At 40.3% G+C, this 24,981-nt stretch overlaps 1 protein-coding gene across 1 annotated transcript; it reads left to right on the top strand.

Annotated features, from left to right (window-relative positions):
* Positions 1 to 1,191: 1,191 nt before the first annotated feature.
* Positions 1,192 to 24,981, top strand: LOC101869887 (vitellogenin-2-like). Its single transcript, XM_013129546.3, has 35 exons — positions 1,192 to 1,261; positions 1,373 to 1,393; positions 1,501 to 1,652; positions 3,322 to 3,573; positions 4,112 to 4,273; positions 4,364 to 4,512; positions 5,023 to 5,173; positions 5,296 to 5,453; positions 5,533 to 5,698; positions 6,591 to 6,716; positions 7,042 to 7,260; positions 8,217 to 8,434; positions 8,594 to 8,691; positions 8,971 to 9,095; positions 9,206 to 9,307; positions 9,964 to 10,083; positions 10,170 to 10,359; positions 12,827 to 12,920; positions 13,030 to 13,215; positions 13,728 to 13,872; positions 13,994 to 14,216; positions 14,291 to 14,466; positions 14,856 to 15,557; positions 16,047 to 16,097; positions 16,991 to 17,080; positions 18,097 to 18,309; positions 18,404 to 18,546; positions 18,949 to 19,087; positions 19,618 to 19,753; positions 20,167 to 20,353; positions 20,669 to 20,760; positions 21,089 to 21,186; positions 21,930 to 22,089; positions 23,563 to 23,724; positions 24,641 to 24,981. Exons 1-35 carry the CDS (start codon positions 1,192 to 1,194, stop codon positions 24,757 to 24,759), a joined length of 5,595 nt encoding a protein of 1,864 aa, XP_012985000.3. The 3' UTR covers positions 24,760 to 24,981.

Genomic DNA, 24,981 nt, shown 5'->3' with positions numbered 1-24,981 from the left:
TGTTATGGAAGCAGAAATAAAATGACTGAATAAATGCGAGGTTGTAGATGTCAAACTAGAAATATCCACCAACTTGGAAGCCTCTGTGTGGTTTTTCTTGCCTCCCCTAGCCCACCCTCTGTGTGTGTCCCTATTGATGCAGTTGATACTCGGCCCCTTTTGGAAGACTGTGTAACTTTTTGGAGGGAGGGGACACACTAGAACTAACTTCTCCTTTTTTTTTTTTTTTTTGCATTATTGTTGAATTACCATACTCAAAAAGGACAAATGTGTTTTGTGCATCTCTGCTTGCCTCCATGCCCCTGACATTTCTAAACCAAAACACTTGTGTGACTCTGTTCCTGGCCTGTCACTCTGAATCAGTGATGGCTGCCTGCCTGCCTATGTCAGGCACTTGGCTACATTTTGAACTTGGCTCCTTAGCAAATGTAAAAGATCTAGCTGACCTACACCCCTGTTTCCCTGCTGCTGCTCTCTGCAGCTTTTCATTGTTCATGTTTAGCTGTCATTTGCCTTGGAAGATAAAATGTTTACAGATTGCTTATGAAATCTTTGTTCATTTAAAAAATATTCGTGGTCAGTGTGACCAGAGCTGAAAGGGCACACTGATCCCTGGGTTTGTTATTTTTAATGCATCTATGTATTTTCCATATATACAAATTTTCAGTAGGATGTTAAATCTGCTTTGGTGCAGATTATATGTAAAACTAGCAAAGGTTCTTGTCTCCTGGCTACAGTGGTGACTGTAAACCAATGCTGAGTGAAGAGAAAAGGCATTCTTAATGCATGTGACACTGATACTACTTTGTTAATTGGGCACTATCAGTGAGATAACAGTTTGGGTCAAATGCCAGGTCAGCATAACCAGAGCAAAATCAACCTGATCTGTGACTGAGTACCAGCAGCCAGCTGGTGACACAATCTAGGAAATTAAGTAATGTGTTTATTATTAATTTATTGTAAACAACCTGGTAAAATTGTTTAACTGGGATAAGCAGAAACTTTTAAACAATCTAGCAAAGGGCTTATATGAGAAAATCAGTAAGATGCCAAGGTATGACTTGGTTTCCATTATTCCATCTGAAGAGAAAGTATGATTGCGGGAAGTGTTTACATAAACTGATAAAAAACTTGAGAATTCAGCAGAACCTGGCCACGTGTTCCTGAGCTTTCTTCCATAAAAGTCTCACCATGACAAACAGAGCCTCATTCACCTTCACTATGAGGGGAATCGTACTTGCACTAGCGCTCACCTTTGTAGGTAAGCTTACATATCCCTTCATCTCTTTTTCCCCCAAATTTCCTCAAGTCTAATGGCAACAATTTGATCTAGACTGACAGTTACTCATTAGTCCTCTGTCTGTTTTTGCAGGTAGCCAGAAGGTTGATATTGGTAAGTAAATTTCCTTTTATGGCCTTCTTTTGGTGACTTTGTTGTAATTTCTACTCCCTGGAACGTGCTTGCAAGTATTGTGAAAAATTGTTCTCATTTCCCCACAGACCCTGCATTCAGTAGCAGAAAGAGCCACTTGTACAGCTATGAAGGCTGGGTGTTGAATGGGCTTCAACAAAAAGGTTTAGCCAAAGCTGGTGTGCGCTTGAGCAGCAAACTAGAGATCAGTGAGCTGTCAGAGAACACTTACCTCCTCAAGGTACTGTGTCTACTACCAAATGTATTGTACGACAGCAGACTATAAATCACAGTTATAACTGCACCATGCTAATCTGTGGTTTAGGAAAGCTATTGGAAATACAAGTAGAGCCTTAGTGCTGTAGATAATGTCATAGAATAGTTAGGGTTGGAAGGGACCTTAAGATCATCTAGTTCTAACCCCCCCTGCCATGGGCAGGGACACCTCACACTAAGCCATGTCACCCAAGGCTTCATCCAACCTGGCCTTGAACACTGCCAGGGATGGAGTATTCACAGTTTCCCTGGGCAACCCATTCCAGTGCCTCAAATACCCTTACAGTAAAGAATTTCTTCCTTATATCCAATCTAAACTTCCCCTGTTTAAGTTTTAACCTATTATCTCTTGTCCTATCACTACAGTCCCTAATAAGAAGTCCTTCTCTAGCATCCTTACAGGCCCCCTTCAGATACTGGAAGGCTGCTGTGAGGTCTCCATGCAGCCTTCTCCAGGCTGAACAGCCCCAACTTTCTCAGCCTGCCTTCTTACAGGAGGTGCTCCAGCCCCCTGATCATCCTCAAGACACCCTCAATGTCAGGGAATGATCTCAAGCTAAACTCTTGGAAGTGACAAGTGATTTAGCATCTAGTCACCAGTGTTTGTTGTGGAAATTGTTTGTAGCAGATGTTCCTCAAGACTTTATGAGGGAAATAGAGGTACCAAAATCAGGGGTTCTGCTAGAAAATCACTGTTTCTAACTCAAAGCACTCAAGCCTGCTCTGTGTTCAAGATTTGATTCTAATCTCAACACACATTTCCAGTCTCTGTGGGAAGCCAGACTTGGGTATGCAGATTTACTGTCATACAGAAAATTACTAAATGTAGACTTAAAAAATGATACAAGCTAAAAATAAAAAGTGATAGGTGATGAAAGATTTAAAAATGAAAGGCATTAAAAAGGAGCATGTAATAACATGTAGTGTTTGGATAATGCAGTGAGAGATCTGTACGTGTGCAATCATGCCTCTGCCAGCCTCAATAGAGACAGGACCTGACCCATCTGAAATAAATATTTTTCAGAAAAAATACTTTTATTTTTCTGTTCGATTTAGTTACAAATCAGAGTTTCTTTTCTGAGCACTGAGTTCAGTGACAGAGCCCTTGCTGGTTGTAGCTGAGTGGTAGATCGTTCACTGACGAGGGCAACATGTCAAAATTATGGGCTAGGCATTGCAACCAGTTTAGTAAAAACAAATAAATTTGGAAAATGAAATGTTCTCAAATTTTCTTTTTTTACATTTGGAATGCCATAGATCTTTTAAATACTAAATTTCACCTAAAGCAAAATATTTATTTTAAGGTTGAATTGAAATTTTTAAATTATTTTTTGAATCAGTCTTTCTCTGTATAGAGCTAATGCAAGTAAAATGTTTAAAAGGTCCCTATGAGATAATAGCAATATGTCAGCTGCATCTGTAAGCTGAAATACCACTGCTGATCCCACAGGGTTTGTGCTGGTTTTATAATAGTGTAAGCAAGAGACAAAAGAATAAACTGCTGAATGAATTCCTAAGCCTACATCTGGAAGGAAAGAGTATATAACTAGTGATTATGTTAATTTCTTCCAATCTATTTGCATATATAGTACCAAAGTAACTTTATTCACTTACATAACTTTATTTCCTCCTAGATCCGCTCTCCACAATTCGAGGAATACAATGGCGTCTGGCCCAGGGACCCATTTACTCGGTCTTCCAAAATCACCCAGATGGTTTCTTCATGTTTTAGCCGCCCCTTCAAGTTTGAATACGATAGTGGACGGGTTGGAAACATTTATGGCCCAGAAGACTGCCCCAGTTTATGTATTAACATAGTGAGAGGAATACTGAACATGATACAGATAACCATTAAAAAGTCACAGAATGTGTATGAATTGCAAGAGGTTTGTTTTTCCATTCTAAAACTCCTTTACTGAATGTATTTGTTCTCTTCAGGTGCTCTTCCTAGAAGTTTCTATTTGTTTGCATCTACTTTCAAATGTTCATCATCAAAAAAAGGATAATTTTCAGTCACACAGAAGAAAATGTGTGCATATGTGTTGAACAAAGTTTCAGGGCTGGATTCTTTTTAAGACTTAACAAACAGTTCTGTCAAGAAAAAGGAATGATTAGCTATGGATGTATCTGTTATATGGCTTCCCTGAGTCAGCTACTTGATCCATTTTACTTGCTCATTGTCAATATTAGTTAATTGATTACTTGTTCATTTTTAACTCTATCCCCTGAGTATTTTTCATGTTTATTGTTTAGTTCAATAGGATTAAATGTGTGTGATGGTTAAAGGTTTCAAAACATAATTAAATCAGTTCAGTAGGTCCTTACCCTCATGCTGCTCCTTCAGAATCATTGTTCAGTAAAATTTCTCACACAGTGAAATACTGGCATAATTGGGAGGTCTCATTATCTGTATTGATCTGCTAGGCTGGAATTGGAGGTGTTTGCCATACAAGGTACATCATCCAGGAAGACAGGAAGAATGGCCGAGTCTCTGTTACCAAAACCGTGGACCAAAATAACTGCCAGGAAAAAGTCACCAAGAGTGTTGGACTGGCTTACATCTATCCTTGTCCTGTTGATGCGATGGTATGTGAGACATGAAAACATCTTCTTAATTACAAGCCTGGCCATTCTGCTCCTGTTCACTCTTTGGATCTCTCTGTCCTCCTCCTCCAGAAAGCAAGGCTCATAAAGGGGACTGCAGCTTTCTCCTACAAACTGAAGCAGTCAGACAGTGGCACCCTGATCACAGAAGTGGTCTCACAGCAGGTCTATCAGATCTCACCATTCAGTGAACCTACTGGTGTTGCTGTCATGGAAGCAAGGTAGGCAGGACATGGGCTTGCTTCAGAGTGAGAATTCTGGCAGTCCCTTTCACCCCCAGTGGAAGTGAAATGAGAACTGAGTTCCACAGCAGTTGGGTAAAGCTGTGAGTACTCATACTTAGGGTTTCTACACTTTAAAAATTCAGTGAACCATTCTTTATTTGTGCCCTGGTGAACTTGGCACTGCAAGTACATGGAAGAAAAGGAGAAAACCTCTTTTGTTTGCTTATGCCATAAGAATGCAACTTTACTACTCTGTCATAAAAAAGGTCTAATTTTTAGTGTCAGGAGGAAGATGTTGCATGTAGAAATAAGATCATTGATTACAGAACTATTTTGTTCCAATTGAGAGGCTTTGTCCATTAGCAAACTGTAATATTTTACTGTGATAAGAATAATTATTAAAGAGTAAAACTGATACTGTCACAGTATTGCTGAACCAACAAACAGCCAAGGCAGATGGAGGAAGAGAGCTAATTCATTCCTCTGGCGACACTTGTCTCTTGACAGACAACAACTCACCTTGCTTGAAGTGAGAAGTGAACGGGGGAGTACTCCAGACATTTCCATGCAGAGCTATGGAGGCCTTCGTTACGACTTCTCCTCAGCACTGCCACAGATGCCACTGCAGCTGATCAAGATGAAGAACCCTGAGCAACGGGTATAGTATTTTTAGGTCTTCAAATTGCTTCACTAATTGTGAAAAAATAATAGAAGAATAATGATCATAAATTCTAAAAGATTTAATTACACATGCCCTCTCTCTTTCATGTTTTGTAACAGATAGTAGAAACACTACAACACATAGTCCAGAATAACCAACAAGATTTCCACGATGATGTTCCATACAGATTCTCGGAGCTTGTCCAGCTCTGCCGGATAGCAAGCACTGATACTCTTGAATCCACCTGGAAGCAATTTTCAGATAAACCCCGCTACAGGTATTTCATTGTATTAACTTTTCCATTTTTGGAGAATGAAGAGCTAACACTAAGGTGGGTTTTTTTAACCTGCTTTCAGGCGATGGCTGCTGAGTGCAGTTTCTGTAACAGGCACTGCAGAAGCACTCAAATTCATTAAGACCAGAATTCGCAACGATGACCTTAACTACATTCAGACTCTTCTCAGTGTTTCTTTTGCTCTTCATTTAATAAAAGCTGATGAAAACACCGTTCCAATAGCAGCAGTGAGTAAATCTGTGTGAATCTTCACTATCTGATTATAAAAGGAATGAAAATTGATAACAGCCTTTGATTGTTCAGTACAGCAGAGACTGGATACTCCTCTCATGTACACTAGTTTTATGCAAATGTTGAGCCATAGATTTCTTTTGGCATTGCATATGAGAGGGGAGTTCAGTTTTGTGTCTTCACTTTGCTACATGGATACGCAAGTCTTTTTCCCATAACAGCATCAGAGAATAGCTCCCATTTTAGTTTGCTGGGATCACATCATGCCTTCTGCAGACTACATTTTGTCCACTTCAGTTGCTTACTTCTGAAACAAACGGTGATTTGTTTGTAATTTCATTTAAAAAGAATAGCTCTTTTAATTGCAAGCTATTCCTACGAACTAGAAGTGCAAGTAGTAGTGCAAACATCAACTATTTTGATACAATAATGAATCATGTATTCTGAACAGGATTTTGCCACCTCTAGTCAATGTTATTCTTTTTAAATAGGAAAAAAATGATATGATATGAGAATGCATCATTAATGTAATCTATCCATCTCCATTATAATCTCCATTAATATAATGGAGTTGCACATTTTTCTAAGGATGTTCCATTTATACACTGATGTTCACCCATAATCTTTGTATTTTCAGTGATAGGCTCAGTTGAGGAAAATCAAGATGGTGCTTTGAAAACCTATATATACATTGAGAATAATGGGGAATTAAGCTCCTAAGTGAAGCTTGCAAATATGACATGCTGATTTAATTTGTTTGGATATGAACAATAATCATTCTGAATTGCTCCCCTTAGATAAGCTCTGATGATTTTCCTGCTCTGAAAGATATATGAAGCACCATATTAAATAGCAATTTTTTTTTCCCCTCACTTTTTTCCCCCATAGGATTTAATAACCAGTTCTCGAATCCAGAAAAGTCCCATGCTTCAGCAAGTTGCCTGCTTGGGATACAGTTCTGTGGTCAATAAATACTGCTCTCAGGCCTCATCTTGTCCTAAAGAAGTTCTTCAGGTAGGCTTCTTTTTGTCAGGTTGCTCTTAATAGCTCAGTAATGTTCATTACATTAGCCCAGATCTTTTAGGATAGAGAATAAAAATAGCAATTGGGATCACAAATACACATTTCATAGGTCTCCTTCAGAACAAAGGCAACTAATTAATTAATTTGCTTCATCACTGAAAACACAGTTTTCACATTGTAAGGTAAAATCCTGAGAAAAGCCATCACTGAATGATATTAAATCCACTAGCTTTATTGTGATAGGCTTTTCAGTGGGGAAGGGGAACACTGTGGATAATCTGTATATTAGGAAGACTGAACTGTGCTGTGTTTATAGCCCATCCATGATCTGGCAGATGAAGCAATCAGCAGGGGCCGTGAAGACAAAATGAAATTAGCTCTGAAATGCATTGGCAACATGGGAGAACCAGCCAGCATGAAGCGCATCCAGAAGTTCCTTCCCATATCTTCATCAAGTGCTTCTGACATCCCCATCCACATTCAGATTGATGCCATAATGGCTTTGAGAAAAATAGCTTGGAAAGACTCCAAAACAGTAAGTAAAATCTGCCAGGGATTTCTTTACTAAGTGAATTAGAGACTATATACTGTAAGGGTAATGAGCTTAATGGTGTCATGTGCAGGGATTCAGCCCAGTTAAAAAAAAAAAAAAACCCAAAAAACATTATTTTTAAGACCAACACAGTACAGTTTTATATTTAAACCGGTGTTTTCTGCTAAGCTGTAGTAATTATTAGTAGGAAGCTTCTAGTAAGATAACAGCAGTGTTTCTTTAGTCATCTATCATAACCAACTAAGGCCTACGCTATGGTGGAAATTTAGCCACCTAAAAGTCAGACATTTAATTTAAACTGCCTTGATAGTCAGGAGGAGAGAGAGAGACACTTCCTATTGAACACCTGGGCAAAATGTTGACATTGCTCTGCCTCTTCTAGACCTTTCCCGCTGACCTCCTGTGGAGGTTGCTTATATGTTGAGCATGAGCAAGACTGCTGCCTTTCAGATGGCTTAGATATAGGAGATGTATGAGACAGCAGATAGCATCCACTCAGACAGTCTTTGGTGAGCTGCTGAAGCTCCCCTTTTAAAAGTAATCTAAAAAATAGTGAGGCATGCTCACCAAATCAGTGGAGCTACTCCAAAAAATGAATCTGCCTTACCATTTACAGTTGTTTCTTCCAAAGTTATTCACTACTCTTAAATGTAATGCAAAAATCTATGCTGATGTGTTTCTGGTTGTGGTGAGTTGACCTAATACATTCATACATGGATGTTTATTTCAGATTCAGTGCCAGCTGTTCTCCATGGGGCTGTTCCTCCATGGCCTCCTCTTAATAAAATTATGTGGAACCATGCAGTAAAAAAGATCAGGAAACCTTTCTGCAGGGATAATGATCCCCTTTCCCATATTTCTTGTGGGTTATGTGTGGATCCAGTTTGCAAAAAAAGTCTCGATTATTGGTAATTTCAGTCACTGTTTTCTCTCTGAAGGTGCAGGGACATCTCATCCAGATCCTTGCAGACCAGTCGCTTCCTCCGGAAGTGCGAATGATGGCTTGTGCTATTATCTTTGAGACAAGGCCTGCCCTTCCTTTAATAACAACAATAGCTAATGTGGCCATGAAAGAGCGCAATTTGCAAGTGGCCAGTTTTGTGTATTCCCACATGAAGGCTTTGTCGAAGAGTAGACTGCCGTACTTGTACAACATGTAAGTAGAGACAGGAGCAAAGTGGGCAATCTGCAAATAATAAGTTCTGTTATGTTCCTGTTGGTGAGCACTGCATGTGCTGACAAACTGAATTCAGTTCATATCCTGATGGGGGTGCATCTTATTTTTTAATGTTATTACCTTTCCCATTTTGTTTAGATCTTCAGCTTGCAATATTGCCCTTAAGCTGCTGGCCCCCAAACTGGACAGGCTCAGCTATCGGTATAGCAAGGTTGTGCGTATTGGTGGTTACTTTGGTGAGTAAAATCATTTCATTGACCATTTCAGGAACCCATTCTTAACAGACATTAAGTCCTTGGAGAAATATGTCATTCTTCATTTCAATAAGATACTGAATTAAATGTGACAGTCATATATTTGAAAACACACGAGTAGCCATTTATTAATTTGTGCCTAAAAAGATTTATGTAATGATACATCAGAGTTGGCAATGGAAAAAGCTGCAGAAATCTGATCTTGAGTGATAAACGGAATGGTTAGAAAAAAAAGATGTCTTTTCTTTACTTCTGCCATAGATAACTATAAATTTGGTGCTGCCGGAGAAGTCTTTGTTATGAACAGCCCAGGAACGATGTTCCCATCAGCAACAATTTCCAAGCTGATGGCATATTTTGCAGGCTCAGTGGCTGATTTGGTGGAGGTAAATATTTACCTGAATTATTAATCAGACAAATTGAAATTAAAATTGACCACAAAGTTTCATCTCTGTAAGTATGTTTCAGACTGCTCTTTCTTGTGTTGTTTTGGTAGGCTGGTGTCCGTGTGGAAGGCCTCACAGATGTTATCACAAAGCAGAATATCCCATTTGCTGAATATCCTGCATACAAAAAGATAAAGGAGATTGGAAAAGCTGTAGGTATTTTTAGTAATGCAATGTGTGCATTATATGAAGGGATATTTAGTGAGGTTTCTCATATTAGTTAAGCCCTGTCTCAGAAGGTAAATACCTGCCTAGAAGTCAGCTCAAGTATTTCTGTGAAAACAAAATCTGCAGTGGAACTGCTGGGGACATCGCTCCTGTGATGTTTGCAATAGCTTCTGCAAAGTCTTGCTCTGGCCCAGCCTCTGCCCAACTTCATGTATGGCTGCACAAGGAGCATTGGGAGGAGACAGGAAAGGCAGGCGTCACGTGTGTTTCATGGCTGGCAGGCTTCCCCATCCTTCCCTTCAGCTACCTCACTTAGTTTACAAGAACATACTTTTGGCTTCAGAGAAAAAGTGATTTGTTGCTGTGCTTTCAAACTGGGTTTGGTGGTACTAGTGGCCCAGGCCTTCTCTGTAAATGTTACTGCATCAGAATACTAAACACATGAAGATATTCATGGGCACCTTGATGAGAGGGGAAAGTCTGAATTTGTGGCACTGTGCTACCTACAAAACAGCAAACAAACACCAGTAGCAGTGGAAGACTGCAACTTGGTCAGTGATGGCTTTGATCACCTTGCTGAAATACCATTTGTAAAGTGTTGCATTAAGGAAGTTTGCTTATTTCTTTATCTGTTCCTTAGCTGCTGGGATGGAAAGAGCTGCCAACAGAAACCCCCTTGATATCAGCCTACTTGAAACTATTTGGCCAAGAGCTGGCCTATGTCAACATCAATAAGGAAGTCCTGCATCAGATTATGAAGGTAACAGGGACCCCTACTTCTCTTTGCAAGATTTGACACCATTGTACTTTTATATCTCAGCCTCTTGGATCTCTGTTTTACTGCAGGCTGTGCTAGAACCAGCTGACAGGAGCACCACGATAAAGAAAGTCGCCAGCCAAATCCGCAATGGTATTGCAGGACAATGGACACAGCCATTGTGGCTTGGAGAGCTGCGCTACATCGTTCCTACCTGCACTGGCCTGCCACTGGAGTACGGGTCATACACAACTGCTCTGGCACGAGCAGCAGCCAATGGTGAGTGGGAAGTACAGGATCAGCCATGTGAGCTCTGAGCGGGGGCTGAGAGGGAGAGGCCAAGGTGGGCTGGAGAAAGAAATGGAAAAACAGGAAGTTAGAAAAAGAACTAATTTTTGTAGTGGAGAGGAAGCAGTGAATATGCTTAAAGAGAGGCTGGACACACCTGATTTCTGACTCATCCTTGGGTAGGCTGGAGACAGAGAAGTTGAGGTGGAAATCTAAGAAATCAGAGAGAAAGATCACAGTGTTCAAAGGCAGAGATAAACATGGAGAGCTGAGATAAACATGGGCAGAAGGGGGTGTCTCCCGAGAGATGCACACACAGGCTAAGCAGGATTCAATGGTGATTTGAGCAGAGGAAAAATAGAAGACAATCAAAAGGGAACTATCAATAATGTTAGAGAAGGCATGAAGAGAAGAAGGCTTCTGAAAAGAGACAGAGAGCTCTGTTTTAAAACACTAAATATGCAAGTACAAATACTTATCAAGAAATTAATTCAGCGATCATACTGTGTTGTGCAGCAGACTTTTAGTCTAGGCAAAACTGACCCTTGCTTCTGCTGACACCACATGGAGTCTCTTTACACAGAAGTCTTGTATATGCCCACTCTTCACTGCTCTTAGTGTTTGGTTTATTAGTCTGTTTTAATAACAGCTTTGAATACCTGCCTCTTGTTTTGTGGATATTTTTATTTATCTATTTTTGTTTAAATAACATCCTTGTAGCCGAGCTGGGAAGGTATGGATGAGGGAACTGAGTGTACCCTCAGCAAGTTCACTGATGACACTAAACTGGGAGGAGTGGCTGACACACCAGAAGGCTGTGTTGCTATTCAGCGAGACCTGGACAGGCTGGAGAGTTGGGCAGGGAGAAACTTGATGAAATTCAACAAGGGCAAGTATAGAGTCTTGCATCTGGGGAAGAACAACCTCATGTACCAGTACAGGTTGGGGGTTGACCTGCTGGAAAGTAGTGAAGGGGAAAGGGACCTGGGGGTCCTGGTGGATAGGAGGATGACCATGAGCCAGCAATGTGCCCTTGTGGCCAAGAAGGCAAATGGCATCCTAGGGTGCATTAGAAAGGGTGTGGTTAGTAGGTCAAGAGAGGTTCTCCTCCCCCTCTACTCTGCCTTGGTGAGGCTGCAGCTGGAATATTGCATACAGTTCTGGGCCCTTCCGTTCAAGAAGGACAGGGAATTGCTTGAAAGAGTCCAGCGCAGAACCACAAAGATGATGAAGGGAGTGGAACACCTCCCTTATGAGGAGAGGCTGAGGGAGCTGGGTCTCTTTAGCTTGGAGAAGAGGAGACTGAGGGGTGACCTCATCAGTGTTTACAAATATGTAAAGGGTGGGTGTCAGGATGATGGAGCTAGGCTTTTTTCAGTGATATCCAGTGATAGGACAAGGGGCAATGGGTGTAAACTGGAGCATAGGAGGTTCCACGTTAACATCAGGAAGAACTTTACTGTAAGAGTGACAGCACTGGAACAGGTTGCTCAGGGGGGTTGTGGAGTCTCCTAGGTTGGAGATATTCAAGGCCCGCCTGGACAAGTTCCTGTGTGATGTACTCTAGGCTACCCTGCTCTTGCAGGGGAGTTGGACTAGATGATCTTTCAAGGTCCCTTCCAACCCTTGGGATTCTGTGATTTTGTGAATGGATGGGTTACAAAATGAGTGAAGGCTGTATGGATTGCTGATTCTCCAAGAGTAGTCAACAGATGAAAGTCTAATTGGTGGCTTGTTGTGAGTTACTCATGATAAGCTTCTCAGCGTTTGTTAATTGTCTCTTCTGACAATATGAACTTTGGAAAAGTAGGCTCCCTCAGCAAATCTGTGTCAATGATAACACTGAATTGGTGAGAGCAGTCACTGCACTGAAGGGTCAGGCTGTCATCCTAGGGGTCCCTGACAGGCTGGAGGGGATGGCCTGACAAATGTATGATGAAATTCAGCAAAGGCAATGCAAAGTTCTTCACCTGGGATGAAGTAACCCATGCAAGTGTATAGGCTGGGCATCACCCGGACAAAGCAGCTTTGCAGAAAAGGGCTGGGGAGGCCTAGAGGACAAGCTAGTATAATGAATCAACAGTGTGCTCTTGTGGTGATGAAGGCCAACTGCACTATTGGCTGCAACAGCGAGAGCAGTCTGAAAATTATTCTTCCCCTCTATTTAGCACATCTGAGGCTGCATCTGGATTTCAATACCCAGTTTTGTGTCTGCAGTACAAGAAAGATATTCACACTTGATATGAGTAAAGATTGGAAAGCAGGGTTTGTTTAGCCTGATTGCCTGCCATTCACTCTGTCTTCTGGCTCCTTGCATTTCTGGAATTTTAATGTGATACTGATTAACAAACTTTCAACTTGTGTCAGCTCCTTTTTTCTTCCTATATTTTCATTTCCACTTTCAGTGTGTTGCATCATAACCTTTTACCATGTTCAAATGTTGTCCTGTCATTTGCAGTTGATGGAAAGATAACCCCCCCTTTAACTGGAGACTTTAGACCTTCTCAGTTGCTTGAATCCACCGTGCAGATTCGAGCAGACATAAGCCCAAGGTATGGCAGGTTTTTAAGGCTTTACATGTGGTGGAGTTCTATGAAAAGGTGGAACCACATGTTGAAAAGGAGCACCTTTCTTACACCTGACTGCTTCACTCTGTTTCAGCTTATACATGCATACAGTCGCAACAATGGGTGTCAACACAGAATACTTTCAACAGGCTGTTGAAATTCAAGGCAAGGTCGTGGCAAGAGTGCCAATCAAGTTTGATGCCAAGATAGATGTGAAACAGAAAAACATCAAGATTGAAACAAATCCATGCCTTGAGGAAACTGAGATAGTGGCTGGAAGGTATGGTAGTTGCTGAAACCTTACAAGTTTGCAGTTTGCTGATGTCCTACAGAGGTTTCTAGACAGGCAGAGTGACTTTTCATTGTGTAGCAGAACTTTTGGGATAAAGAGCAAGGAAGAGGAATAGAGGAGTTAGAAGTCAAAAGATACCTAAATTATTTAGAAATTTAATTTTTATTTTAATTTGCCTGTTATTGTGTGGGTTTATTTTTTTATTATTATTTTATTGACTTGGTGGGGGGTAATTTTTGCTTTTAAATAAACGCCTTTTGTGTTTTGGAAATTTGTTTAAATTCATCCTGATTTTGAAAATTTCCTGTGATACAAGAAACTGGTATTTGTCAGGAACTCTTATTTGTCTTTAATATTTTTGTTTATAGTTGCATCTAAAATCTCTGTGTTCAAACATCATATCTCTGTGCTGTCACATGATACTGACAGGGATGTATTTCATGTAATCTAAAGACAAGGGGTCAGAATAATTCACCATTTGTTTACACCTATCTCAACAGACATAAAGCTTTTGCTGTATCAAGAAATATAGGAGAACTAGGTGTTGAAAAGAGGACCTCAATTCTTCCAGAAGATGCTTCATCGGATATTGTGGAAGAACCTTTCAAACCAGCAGAGAGTGCTTCCAGAGAAGGTTTCACAATGGTAACTTATTCTTTTTTGCTTATATAGTAATATTTATCCTCTCCATGATGCACATGTGTGCAGTTTTACTCTTGCCTATGGTATGTTCCCAATGGTATTCACATACTCATCTCCAATGCAGCAAGAAGCTGACAGCATGCCAAGGAAACATGCCTATAGCTCTCAAGAGGATCTTCGCCATGGCATAGGAAGAAAAATTCGTAAACAAGATATTTGCATCAAACTGTATCGCCTTGGTTGTCAGCTCTGCTTTTCCGGAAGGTCACAAGATGCCAGCTTCCTAAAAAACACATATTTGCACAGATTAATTGGAGAACACGAAGCTAAAATAGTCTTGCTGCCAGGTACAATGTGATCTTAGGTTTGTCTGTGCTGTTTGAAGCAGTATAGCCTTCTCATGTGTGCAATTGGTGTGTAGTTCGAACAGATGCTGATATTGACAAAATTCAGCTGGAGATTCAGGCAGGATCCAGAGCAGCTTCCAAAATAATTCATGAGGTAAACTCGGATTCTGAGGAAGCGGATGAATCATCTCCATATGAGGACATTAAAGCTAAGCTGAAGAAGATTCTAGGCATTGAAAAGGTGTTCAAGGTAAGGGGCTTTGAGCAGGGGAGAGGGGAATATTTTCCCGTAGATGAAGCCAAGAATTTGAAGTTCTGTGTGGAAAGCTGATGTGTGAAAGCAGGGACGGGGTTAGTTTGAAAGGTGCCAGTGCCAGGCCTGTAAGCCAAAGCCACATCTGGAAGGATTGATGCTACGGAGGGCATCCAGCTTGGGCTAGTCCTCTGTGCTGAGATATATTTCAGCTGGGCAGAGTTGATATAAGGGGTTCTGCAGCTTCTGCAGTGAGTGAAGAAGGGAAGTTGTTCCTTGAAAGGCTGATGTGAGCAGCTTGTCTGATGCCCAGGGAAGTTCTACTTTGTAAATACAGAACCAGATGTATCACATCTCTTGCACTTCTCTTTGAACTGTTTTTGCAGGTTGCAAATAAAACACGACATCAGAAGAAGCAACCTTCTAAGAAAGGAAACACTATGCTAACAGAGCTTGAGATAGACTCGAAGGCAAAAAATCCCTCCAGTTCATCTTCTGCCTCCTCAGCTGTCTCCTCTTCCTCATCATCTGCTGCTTCTCCTGATCATAAAAAGGCTGTGGATGAAGATGAGAATGATGAAGTAAAGCAAGCAAGAAACAAAGATGCAAGCAGCAAGAGCAGCAGCAGCAAGAGTAGCGGCAAGAGCAGTAGCGGCAAGAGCAGCAGTAGCAAGAGCAGCAGCAGCAAGAGCAGCAGCAGCAAGAGCAGCAGCAGCAAGAGCAGCAGTAGCAAGAGCAGTAGCAGCAAGAGCAGTAGCAGTAGCAGCAAGAGCAGTAGCAGCAGTAGCAGCAGCAGGAAGAGTAGTAGCAGCAGCAGTAGTAAGAGTAGTAGCAGCCGCAGTAGTAAGAGCAGTAGCAGCAGCAGTAGTAAGAGGAGCAGCAGCAGCAGTAGTAAGAGTAGGAGCAGTGGCAGCAGCAGCAAGTCATCAAGTCACCATAGCCACAGGCATCACTCAAGGTATCTGAATGGCAGCAGCAGTAGCAGCAGCAGCAGTAGCAGCAGCAGCGAGTCATCAAGTCACCACAGTCATAAGCATCATTCAGGACATCTGGAAGATGGCAGCAGCAGCAGATATTCCAAAATATGGGTAACTTTGCCAGTAAATTGACTGATGCTGCTAATGTTTGTTAATCTTGCTCCTGATGGAGCATAATCCTGAAATGCTCCTGATGGAGCATAATCCTGAAATTATGAATGAACACGGTAAATTTTAGCAACATAATATCCCAATATTTATTCTGCAAGCACACCTGCAAGCACTTGCTCAGATGTCTAGTTCAGACCACCTCAAATATGTGAAACTTTTGCTATAGGCATGGAACCAGTTTTTTGCTAACTTATTGCTTTCTGTGAGTATATATTGCATGTTTCTGTCTTAATTTTGCAGTAGGAACATGTTTTATATAAACTACTTCAAATCTTGCGTTATGCGCTTGTGACTAAGCATATAGAACTACATATGAATAATTAGTCAAATCCTTACTTAATTCCCAGTGCTCAGATTTCAATGTAATTACAGCATTTCTTTTCTTCTAAGACTTTTCATCTTCTTGTGTTGTTTTTTTTTTTTTCAAAGGAAGATGATGAGATCTATATGTATCGCTTTAAATCAGCGGATAGACAAGAGGTGAGATTTTCTTTCCACAGTAAATTAAGTATGGAGTTTGTTGTGAGTCAAATGGAAACCTTAAAGGCAACTTACTGTCTTTCTTGAGGAAAATTACAGTACTGATAACATTTAGAACACCAAATCAACTGTGGTGGTTCTTCTAAGCTGCATAAAGACAAAGAGCTGTGTTCTCCTTTATGCTCTCCACATGATGCAATTTATGGCTCTGCAAACTAGATGCAAAGTTCTATCAAAGCAATACAAGGGACTGGGGATGCCCACTTTGGAGGAGCAAAGATTCTACCATCAGAGCTTGGGTCATTCAACTGGCTTTGATCATTTTGTTTCTTGGGCTGGAATCACTGGGATAGTGGTGTTGAAAAACACAGGAGGATACCATATTTTAGGGTACTTCAGTATAGCAGAAGTTTCTTCCTAGGGTGTGGGCCAACCAGGAGCAGTATGCTTGATATTAGTGTTTCTCAGAAAGTAGGGAAGTTCAGCTGTGTGTCCATTCAGTTGGTCCATTCAGTGTGTCTTCCAGTTGATTAGGCCCTTCCATAAGCAAAATGAATCAGTTCTAGTCTTTCATGTTGAATACAGAGGCTGGTTCAATTTGACTCCCTCTGGTCATCATTTTTTGACACAGGGAATTCTCATCTAGACACTTTCCTTATATGTCTCTTCTGAGGGGTGAGATATATTTGGGTAAAGAAGATTTTTCAGAGTTAGATCACATGTACTAAGCAGGACAAAGCATATTCCAAGTCATTGAGCTGCTCAGGGTTGGAACGCAAGTTTACCAACACCAAGTGCCAGGACAGAGAGTATTCTGCAGCACTGCCTTGTGCAATTTGTACAAACATGCTTTTAAATTACCCTCTACAGCATGATGTGTTTTCTTCTTGCAGTTCCCAAAAATGAAACTCCCAGCTGAACAATTTAGCAGCAAGTATGCCTCTACCAGATCCAGTCATGCATCATCTCGAGCTGCTTCCCAGGTTAGTTACATCATTTCTAGGGGATTTTGTCAGCTTGGAAGAATGGCAGAGGGGCCTTGTGCTTGCAGTAATCGTACAGCTAGGATAATGCAAAGAGAGACATAACAACCTCTCAAGTCTCACCTATCAGTTAAGAGTGAGACACACATCTTAGTTCCCATGTGCACTTTCCTCAGCAATGAGGTGAGAATCCTTCTTACTGGCACCACAATCCTTCCCTCGTGGTACTCCTAGCCAACAGAAGCTGCAGAAACTGATCCTGTGACCTCTGCAACAAGGAGGGAAGTTGAGGTGCTGCGTTGCCAGTGCAAGGATGGTGGCGGAGGCTGAGGCTAAGAAGAGCCTCAGTGGAAGACATGCTCCAGAAGCGACATGTAGCACTTTGGCTCCTCAGCACCACTCAGCCTGATGCATGCAGGCTTCCTCACTGGGAAAAGTGATGAAGTCTTAACAATGGAGTGAAGGAATTACAGGTCACAGCATGGTCTCAAGGGGGGAGGTTCTTGATGATGAAGGCTTTGTCCTGGAGGATTATATTTTGTGCTAGGGTGCTGCACAAACACAATAGCTGCCCGCCCCACTGAACTCACAGCTGAAGTGGGAGATGAAAGCCAACAGACCAGGCAGACAGGCAAAAAGCTGAGAGATGTTATTGTTGGGAGGATGAGTGATGAGTACAACTGTCAGCCGATGTTGTTAGTCAAATTGAACTACTTTCTTTCACAGGTGAATATATGAAGCCCAAACCATATAGTCATTACTGTAATCTAATAATATGAATATTTCCACAGCAAGAACTGTAGCTTGGGAAATGGCAAAAATTTTAGCTCATATAGAATGAGCCATGCATGTTAAAGACATATGTGTTATAGGCATGTATTTATGCGTGGTACATACACTGGTGCATATTTACAATTCAGTTGCTTATTTTTCGTTTAGCCGTCTAGATCTTGCATCTAAAATGTTAACTCTTTTATAATTCTGTTCTTTGCATACTTTCTCTCCCTTCTTCTTAGCCTAAGTTTTTGGGAGATGTTAAAACACCAGTATTAGCTGTTTTTCTTCATGGCATTCATAATGGTGAAAAGATAGGAGGCCTTCAGCTTGTGGTGTATACTGATATTGACTCCGTCAGGCCCAGAATGCAGCTATTTGTGTCAAACCTCACAGATTCAAGCAAGTGGAAACTCTGTGCCGATGCTTCAGTCCTCAATGCTCACAAGGCAGTGGTAAGACTCAAAAATAGTTATATACAGCTGTATGCATCATAGAAAAAACATGTTCCATGCATTTAAAAATGGATCGTTTCTCTCTCCATTATAGGCTTATCTGAAATGGGGCCGGAATTGCCAGGACTACAAGATTTCAACTGAGCTGGTAACTGGGCGGTTTGCTGCCCACCCTGCTGCACAAGTAAAAGTGGAGTGGCCTAAAGTTCCTTCAAGTGTCAGATCCATAGCAGAATGGTGAGGTTTTAGTCTTTAATGACACTCATCTGTTGTATCAGTCAGCTGGGAAAAATCAGCATCCACTCATGAGGATTAAAGTGAATGGTTAAATTACTGGCTATTATTTTATTCTTTGATCTGCCTGAATACTGCACTTGGACATAAAAGCTGAGTGGGAGATCATAGCCATGCTACTGTAATGTACACTAATCTTTATTTTGGGCATAATTGCTGAAAACTGAAGAACAGATCCTTCCTTTCATTGAAGATTTAATAAGGAAAGCAGAATAGTCATGGGGACCTCATCAGTTACCCTGAAGACTCCCTATGCTACTTACAGATGTGAGGCAATCTGGTTGGGATGTGTGCTGGTTTTTGCTTCTCTGTTTCACCAGATCTTTCTGATCTGAATTTTTGAAGGTTTTACAAGTTTGTTCCTGGGGCTGCGTTTATGTTGGGCTTCTCTGAAAAAGCAGACAAGAATCCTTCTCGACAAGCCAGGGTGATCGTGGCTCTAACTTCTCCAAGGACGTGTGATGTTGTTGTCAAACTTCCTGATGTAATTGCAAAATATTATCACTTTCCTATTTTTTCCTATTAGAAAAGTGACACTTGCATTTTTATTACAGTGGATCAGTTCTAAGAAAAAAAAATTAAGTAAGCATCAGGTTGGGTGCAAATGATTAAAACAACTTTTGGTTATTTTCAACCTTTTAATATTACATCCAAGAATATTTACAGAATTATTTTGCTCATGGAAAAGGGAGAGTGTTGTGGGTACTTATAATGACATGTTTCCATCTGTAGTACCTCCGTAAGTGTTCACCTAACCACCTCTGAAGTGTCACCTCTGAATAATTCTTTCCCTAATAATATCTGACTGACAACCCACACTATGAGAGAAAACTGTAAGCAGAAGCAAAAGAACTCATGGTCAGATGAGTTGTGTTCACACAGTCTTTGTCAGCCAAAATAGAAGAAATTGAAATAAAATTCCAAGTAGGAGAAAAAGCTGATCTCAGCAGTTTGCTGAATATGAATTGTGAATACCTGGCACAATTCTGAGTGTGGTTTTGAATTCTTTTTCAGATAATCCTCTACGAAAAAGCCATGAGGCTTCCCCTGCCACTCCCTGTAGGTCCGAAGATACCAGCTTCAGAGCTGCAGCCTCCCATATGGGATGTCTTTGCTAATGCCCCCTCTGCAGTGCTGGAGAATTTGAAAGGTCAGGGTTTAATTGGTTTCAGAAGCATGTCATCCTCTGTCTCCTGAATGACTTGAGCATCTTCGGAATTTTTCTGGGATTATTTGTCTCCAGTTAATTAGGACATATGATATAATAATGTGAGGGTGGTTCAATTGGGAGAGAATATTATGCATAGAGCACAGAAATCATAAACATTTCAGGGACCAAGGTACAATAAACTTTCTGGAACTATTTTCTGACAGAGGAGTATATTTTCCATGCTTTTTTTAGAATTTATGGGTGCTTAATAGCCAAAAGCCCCTGTAGTCGATGCAAAAATATCACATAGTGGAAAAAAATATAAAGCTAAAATAATATAGCACTAAAAATAAAATATTTCATTTAATGACTTTATGGAAAAGCAAATATTCACTGGCATTTTATTTAACCAGCTCGCTGCTCAGTTTCCTACAACAAGATAACAACCTTTAACGAAGTTCAGTTTAACTACACAATGCCAGCAAACTGCTACCACATCTTGGCTCAGGATTGCAGCGCTGACCTGAAGTTCCTAGTGATGATGAGGAATGTTGAAGAAGCTGTGGACTTGAAAGCAATTAACATCAAGCTTGGCAGTCAGTAAGTAACTCCTGCCAGATGCTGGGAGCATGAGGGACTATGTTGTCCATACTTAACATCAGAGGAGCTTAGATCTGAGCTTTACGGTTATGGTTAACAGCCCATGGGATTTCAACATCTCCCTTATTCACTTTCCATGTGATGCTGATGATGTTATCCTGCATCTTATGTGACAGGAATACCCCGATGTAATTTAAGTAGTTGAAATGAGGTTATACTGTGACCAGTGATACTCAGTGGGCAGGAAAATGTCTTTGTCATTGTAAGCATGTGAATATCATACAAACAGGGTATGAACACTCTTCTTGTTAACAGTGAAATTGATATGCGCCCTGTGAGAGGACAAGTGAAACTGCTGGTAGATGGGGTTGAAAGCCCCACGACAAATGTTTCATATGCATCTGCTGGTAAGTGAAGCAGCACCTGTTGTTTCATTTTCACGTGTTTTAGGAAAAAGAGAAAAAAGTACAGGAGGACTTTGTTTCATTTTGTGCTATGTAGTCAGTGACTATATACAGTGCAGGTATTTCCTGTAGAGCTGTAGTATTTGAACTAGGCTAAATCTTACTGTGTTAGCAACTGGCAGTGCTGAGCTCTGTCCTATTTCTTAAGTACTAGGGAAGTTATAATTGTGGTACATGACAACATGACAGTTGCTTTCTTTTTTTCTTGAAGAAGCTAAGTTGGGTCTGTTTTGGATTTGGTTTTGCTTCGTTTAATATTGCTTTCTTCCAGGTGCTCCTCTGTGGATCTACAGTGAAAATCAATGGCTTGTACTTGTTGCCCCAGCCTATGGCATTGACAAATTGTACTTTGATGGATACACATTCAAGGTATCTTTCTACCTATTCATAAGCTTGTGTGTTGAGAAATTTCCATAGATTCCCTTAAATCTGTATGTATGAGTGCAAGAGTGTACAGTGGCAAAGCCAAATATGTGCAGGGCCCAAAAAAAGACCCAAAGGGAAGATAACACTACAGGTCTGCACAGTCCTGTGCTTTATTTCTGAGCAGAAGTAAGAATCTTTCACCAACAAAAATACCTTATTCTTGCAGTACAGGTGTGTGTTGGGAAATGGGTGTGTGAGTGCACATACACTGAGTCAGCATTGCATTTGCAATAAAGATGAGTTTCAGCCCCTGTCCACTGTTCTTACAGCTGTTTAGATCTTCAGATCAGCAAAAATGAAGCCCTTCTTTAAGACGAATGAATGCTTTAAAGGCTGCACTAAAAACAATGTGAAAATGGAATGTAAGAAATCAGTAAACCATACTAGATCTATCGCCTGTACTATGAAAACATCCATCAAGCAAAAGCTTCAGCCTATTAATAGTCTAGATTATTAATAACTTAACACACCAGAATGGCACAGTAGGTTTTAAAGGCTGGAGCAGTTAAAGACACTGCAGCACCACAGGGCTTTGGCATCTGACAGTCAGATCTTTTGGATTCTTACCAAAGAGATTTTAAATGTTCGTTTATTTGCTTATACTGGAAGAGACCTGATAGCAAAAATCTGCTCCATAGGTGTTACTTTTTTCTAACTTGAAATGGTTCTTACTATTTTTCTCACAGATTCAAGTTGCTTTATGGATGGCAGGGAAAACATGTGGGATATGTGGAAAATATGATGCAGAATGTGAAGAAGAATATCGGATGCCCAATGGATATCTAGCTAAAGACGCAGTGAGCTTTGCACATTCTTGGATTTTGGAGGAAAAGCCGTGTACAGGAGGTATGCAAGCTCTAATAAATTTAATATAATATTTTTACAGTTGTTTAGAAAATGCAGAATCTCTTTATAAAATATCAAATCTGTAAACATTTTGGAAATAAAAAACTTTTTATAACAATTCATTATTGACTAATATATTAAGTATTAAAATTTCTTGCTAGTTTAGAAAGAAGTAAGAAATCTCAAGTTAAATAAATGAGGCAAAATACACCAGTCAGCTGACATCTTTGTTTCAGTTTTGAAGTATTTTAGAAGATCACGAAAAGAAATATAAGAGGATAAACTCCCATGGAATGCTTTGATTTAGGCATAACAGCGTTTTCCAGACATCAGTTTCCAGCATTTGACTCATCAAAAAGTCAGATGGAGATTAGTAATGATTACCATGTCTGACCACCTGATTTTTGGACTAGTGCAACCTGTCAAGCAAAGCATTCAAGTGCATGAGCAGCTCCAGGGAGTTACTTACATTGCTGAAATAAAAAAGCTGTCTTTTAAGTGTTTCAGTAGATTAGGATCTTATGGTGTGCTGATACTGTCAGCTGAGGTTCTGATGCAACAGCATTCCATAGTGCTGCAAGGAGAACCAGCATGTTCTGTTTGTGAAGACTTGTCCTGGTCAGAAGGATTTCCTTGATCCCTGGAGATGGCTTTTATATGTTTAGCTGTGCATTAACTCTTACCCTTCTATGTCTTTGTCACTTATACTGGGCATAAAACTTGCTATAGATGGCTACGGAATCCACATGCAAGTACACAGTAACAATACCATGGTTGGTAGTGACCACATACTGTGTTTCCTTTTAACATATGACAAAAATGGATGGAATTTTAGAGACTAAAGCTTATAATCAGGAATAAATTGTGGTCAATTTAGTTTCACACACACACGTCACTGCTTGTCTTGGGAATCCAAAATGAGCTCAGTATTACTGGCTGGGAGCAATGACTTTTGATCTCTCTCAGCAGCAATTCTGTGTCTGAATGACAGCAGTAATAGTGTAATTCTTTAGTGATTACTTTTATTTGGTCAGAAATCCTTTATTTCCACTGCTGAGTACTCAATATTCTCAAACTCTTTTGCAGCTATTCAGTAAGCCAGTTTACTTTGAAATATGTTTATTATAAAGTACATTAGACTTCGTTTCTACATGCTAATCTAGAACTAAACCAGTTGCATTTGAAATTAACTTTACGTAGCTTTTTAAATCAGCTAATTCAATAGGGAGCTACAAAAAGTTAATGTCAAATGCAACTGATTTATTTCTAGATTAGCATGTAGGAACGAAGTCCAATGTATTTTATAATAAACATTTTCCAAAGTCAGCTACGCTGCTTCACTTCTGATCAAAATACAGTTTTCACAGAGGCAAGTTGTTTGCAAATCACCAGCTTTGGCAAATGGGTCCTTCTGGGGAGTTCTGAAGATTTTGAATGTAAGCACATAAACTATCACCAATGATTGTGTTACAGTCTGCAAACTGCGGCGCTCATTTGTGAAGCTTGAGAAGACCGTTCAGCTTGCGGGTGTAGAGTCCAAATGCTATTCTACAGAGCCTGTGCTGCGCTGTATGAAAGGATGCTCTGCCACTAAGACTACTCCTGTCACTGTTGGTTTCCACTGTCTCCCAGCAGGTAAATCAACAGAAATCCTACTGAATAGGAGCTGCAGAAAATACTTAATAGATTGTGCCTTGGCTCAGTTATTGCTCTGTAAATGTATGAATAATCTAATACATTCACAGCTAGAGACTTACTGCAATATTGACTGAAGACCTTTCCTGTTTTCATTAATATGTAAAGCTTCATTTAGTGAGAGAGGTGGCTTTTTGTTGTAATTTTACAGTGGTTTTCATTATACCAAAATTTAAAATACAAACTGAACTCCCCTTCACGGTGCTTTGAGCTACCAAGGTAAGGTCAGTGTAACAGTACAGCTGTGTGTTACAGCCTGTGATGATTCAGCCATATCTGATCATGTGCAGCACCCTGAAGCAGGGATCCTCATTGTCTTACAGCCTGTGAGGATTCAGCCACATCTGATCATGTGCAGCACCCTGTAACAGGGATCCTCACCTTGTATATTTTTATATATCACACTTCGGGTGTGATCCTATTTCACTGAACTGATTTAGGCAATAGAAAGGCAGGTGTGGACAAGATTCCTGCATACAGGTACAGCGATATAGGAGGATGTCCTTTTTATAGGTATGCAGTAGATTATAAGAGATTAGATAAGGTAGATACAGATTATATAGATGATAGGTTCGTGCCTGTGTCCCAGGTTTCCTTTAAGACCATAATATCCTTCCCTAAATGTATGATTAATAAAATTCTGCATGGAAGTAGTAGTTTTAAAGGTAGAACTGGCTTATTAATTAAGTGGGTTTCCTGGATCATCGCTGTGTGACTTCTTAAACAAATATAAATATGTGAGCCAGCGAGGAGAAGCCAAGCTGCTGTAATTAATGACTAGGGTATGGTAAATACTGTACTTTGCAAAACGACTTCTGAGGTAAACTGCCCATTTGTATTTCTTGTTGCCCATCAGATTCTGCTACCAGTCTGACAGACAAACAGGCGAAGTTCGACCAGAAGTCAGAAGATATTCAGGACGCTATTGATGCACACATAGCATGTTCTTGTGAGAACGAAGACTGCAGTGCATGAAGCTGTACATTGCAACACAGGAAAAAACAGAAACACTTTAGTATTTTTATTGTGTGGTGTAAGAAAACTCATCCTAAGGAAAATAGAGATAACTAAATTAAGTGTTAAGGATATGTGGAATCTTCCCAAGTAATTTAAAGTATTAAACTTTATTATTGTAGAAACTGTTATGATTTCCTATAAATACCTGATTTGGTAATAAATCCATGCATGGACAAATGA

The sequence above is a fragment of the Melopsittacus undulatus genome, chromosome 6 (genome assembly GCF_012275295.1).
Source record: "Melopsittacus undulatus isolate bMelUnd1 chromosome 6, bMelUnd1.mat.Z, whole genome shotgun sequence".
NCBI lineage: Eukaryota > Metazoa > Chordata > Aves > Psittaciformes > Psittaculidae > Melopsittacus > Melopsittacus undulatus.
This window is presented reverse-complemented; position numbering and strand designations above follow the sequence as displayed.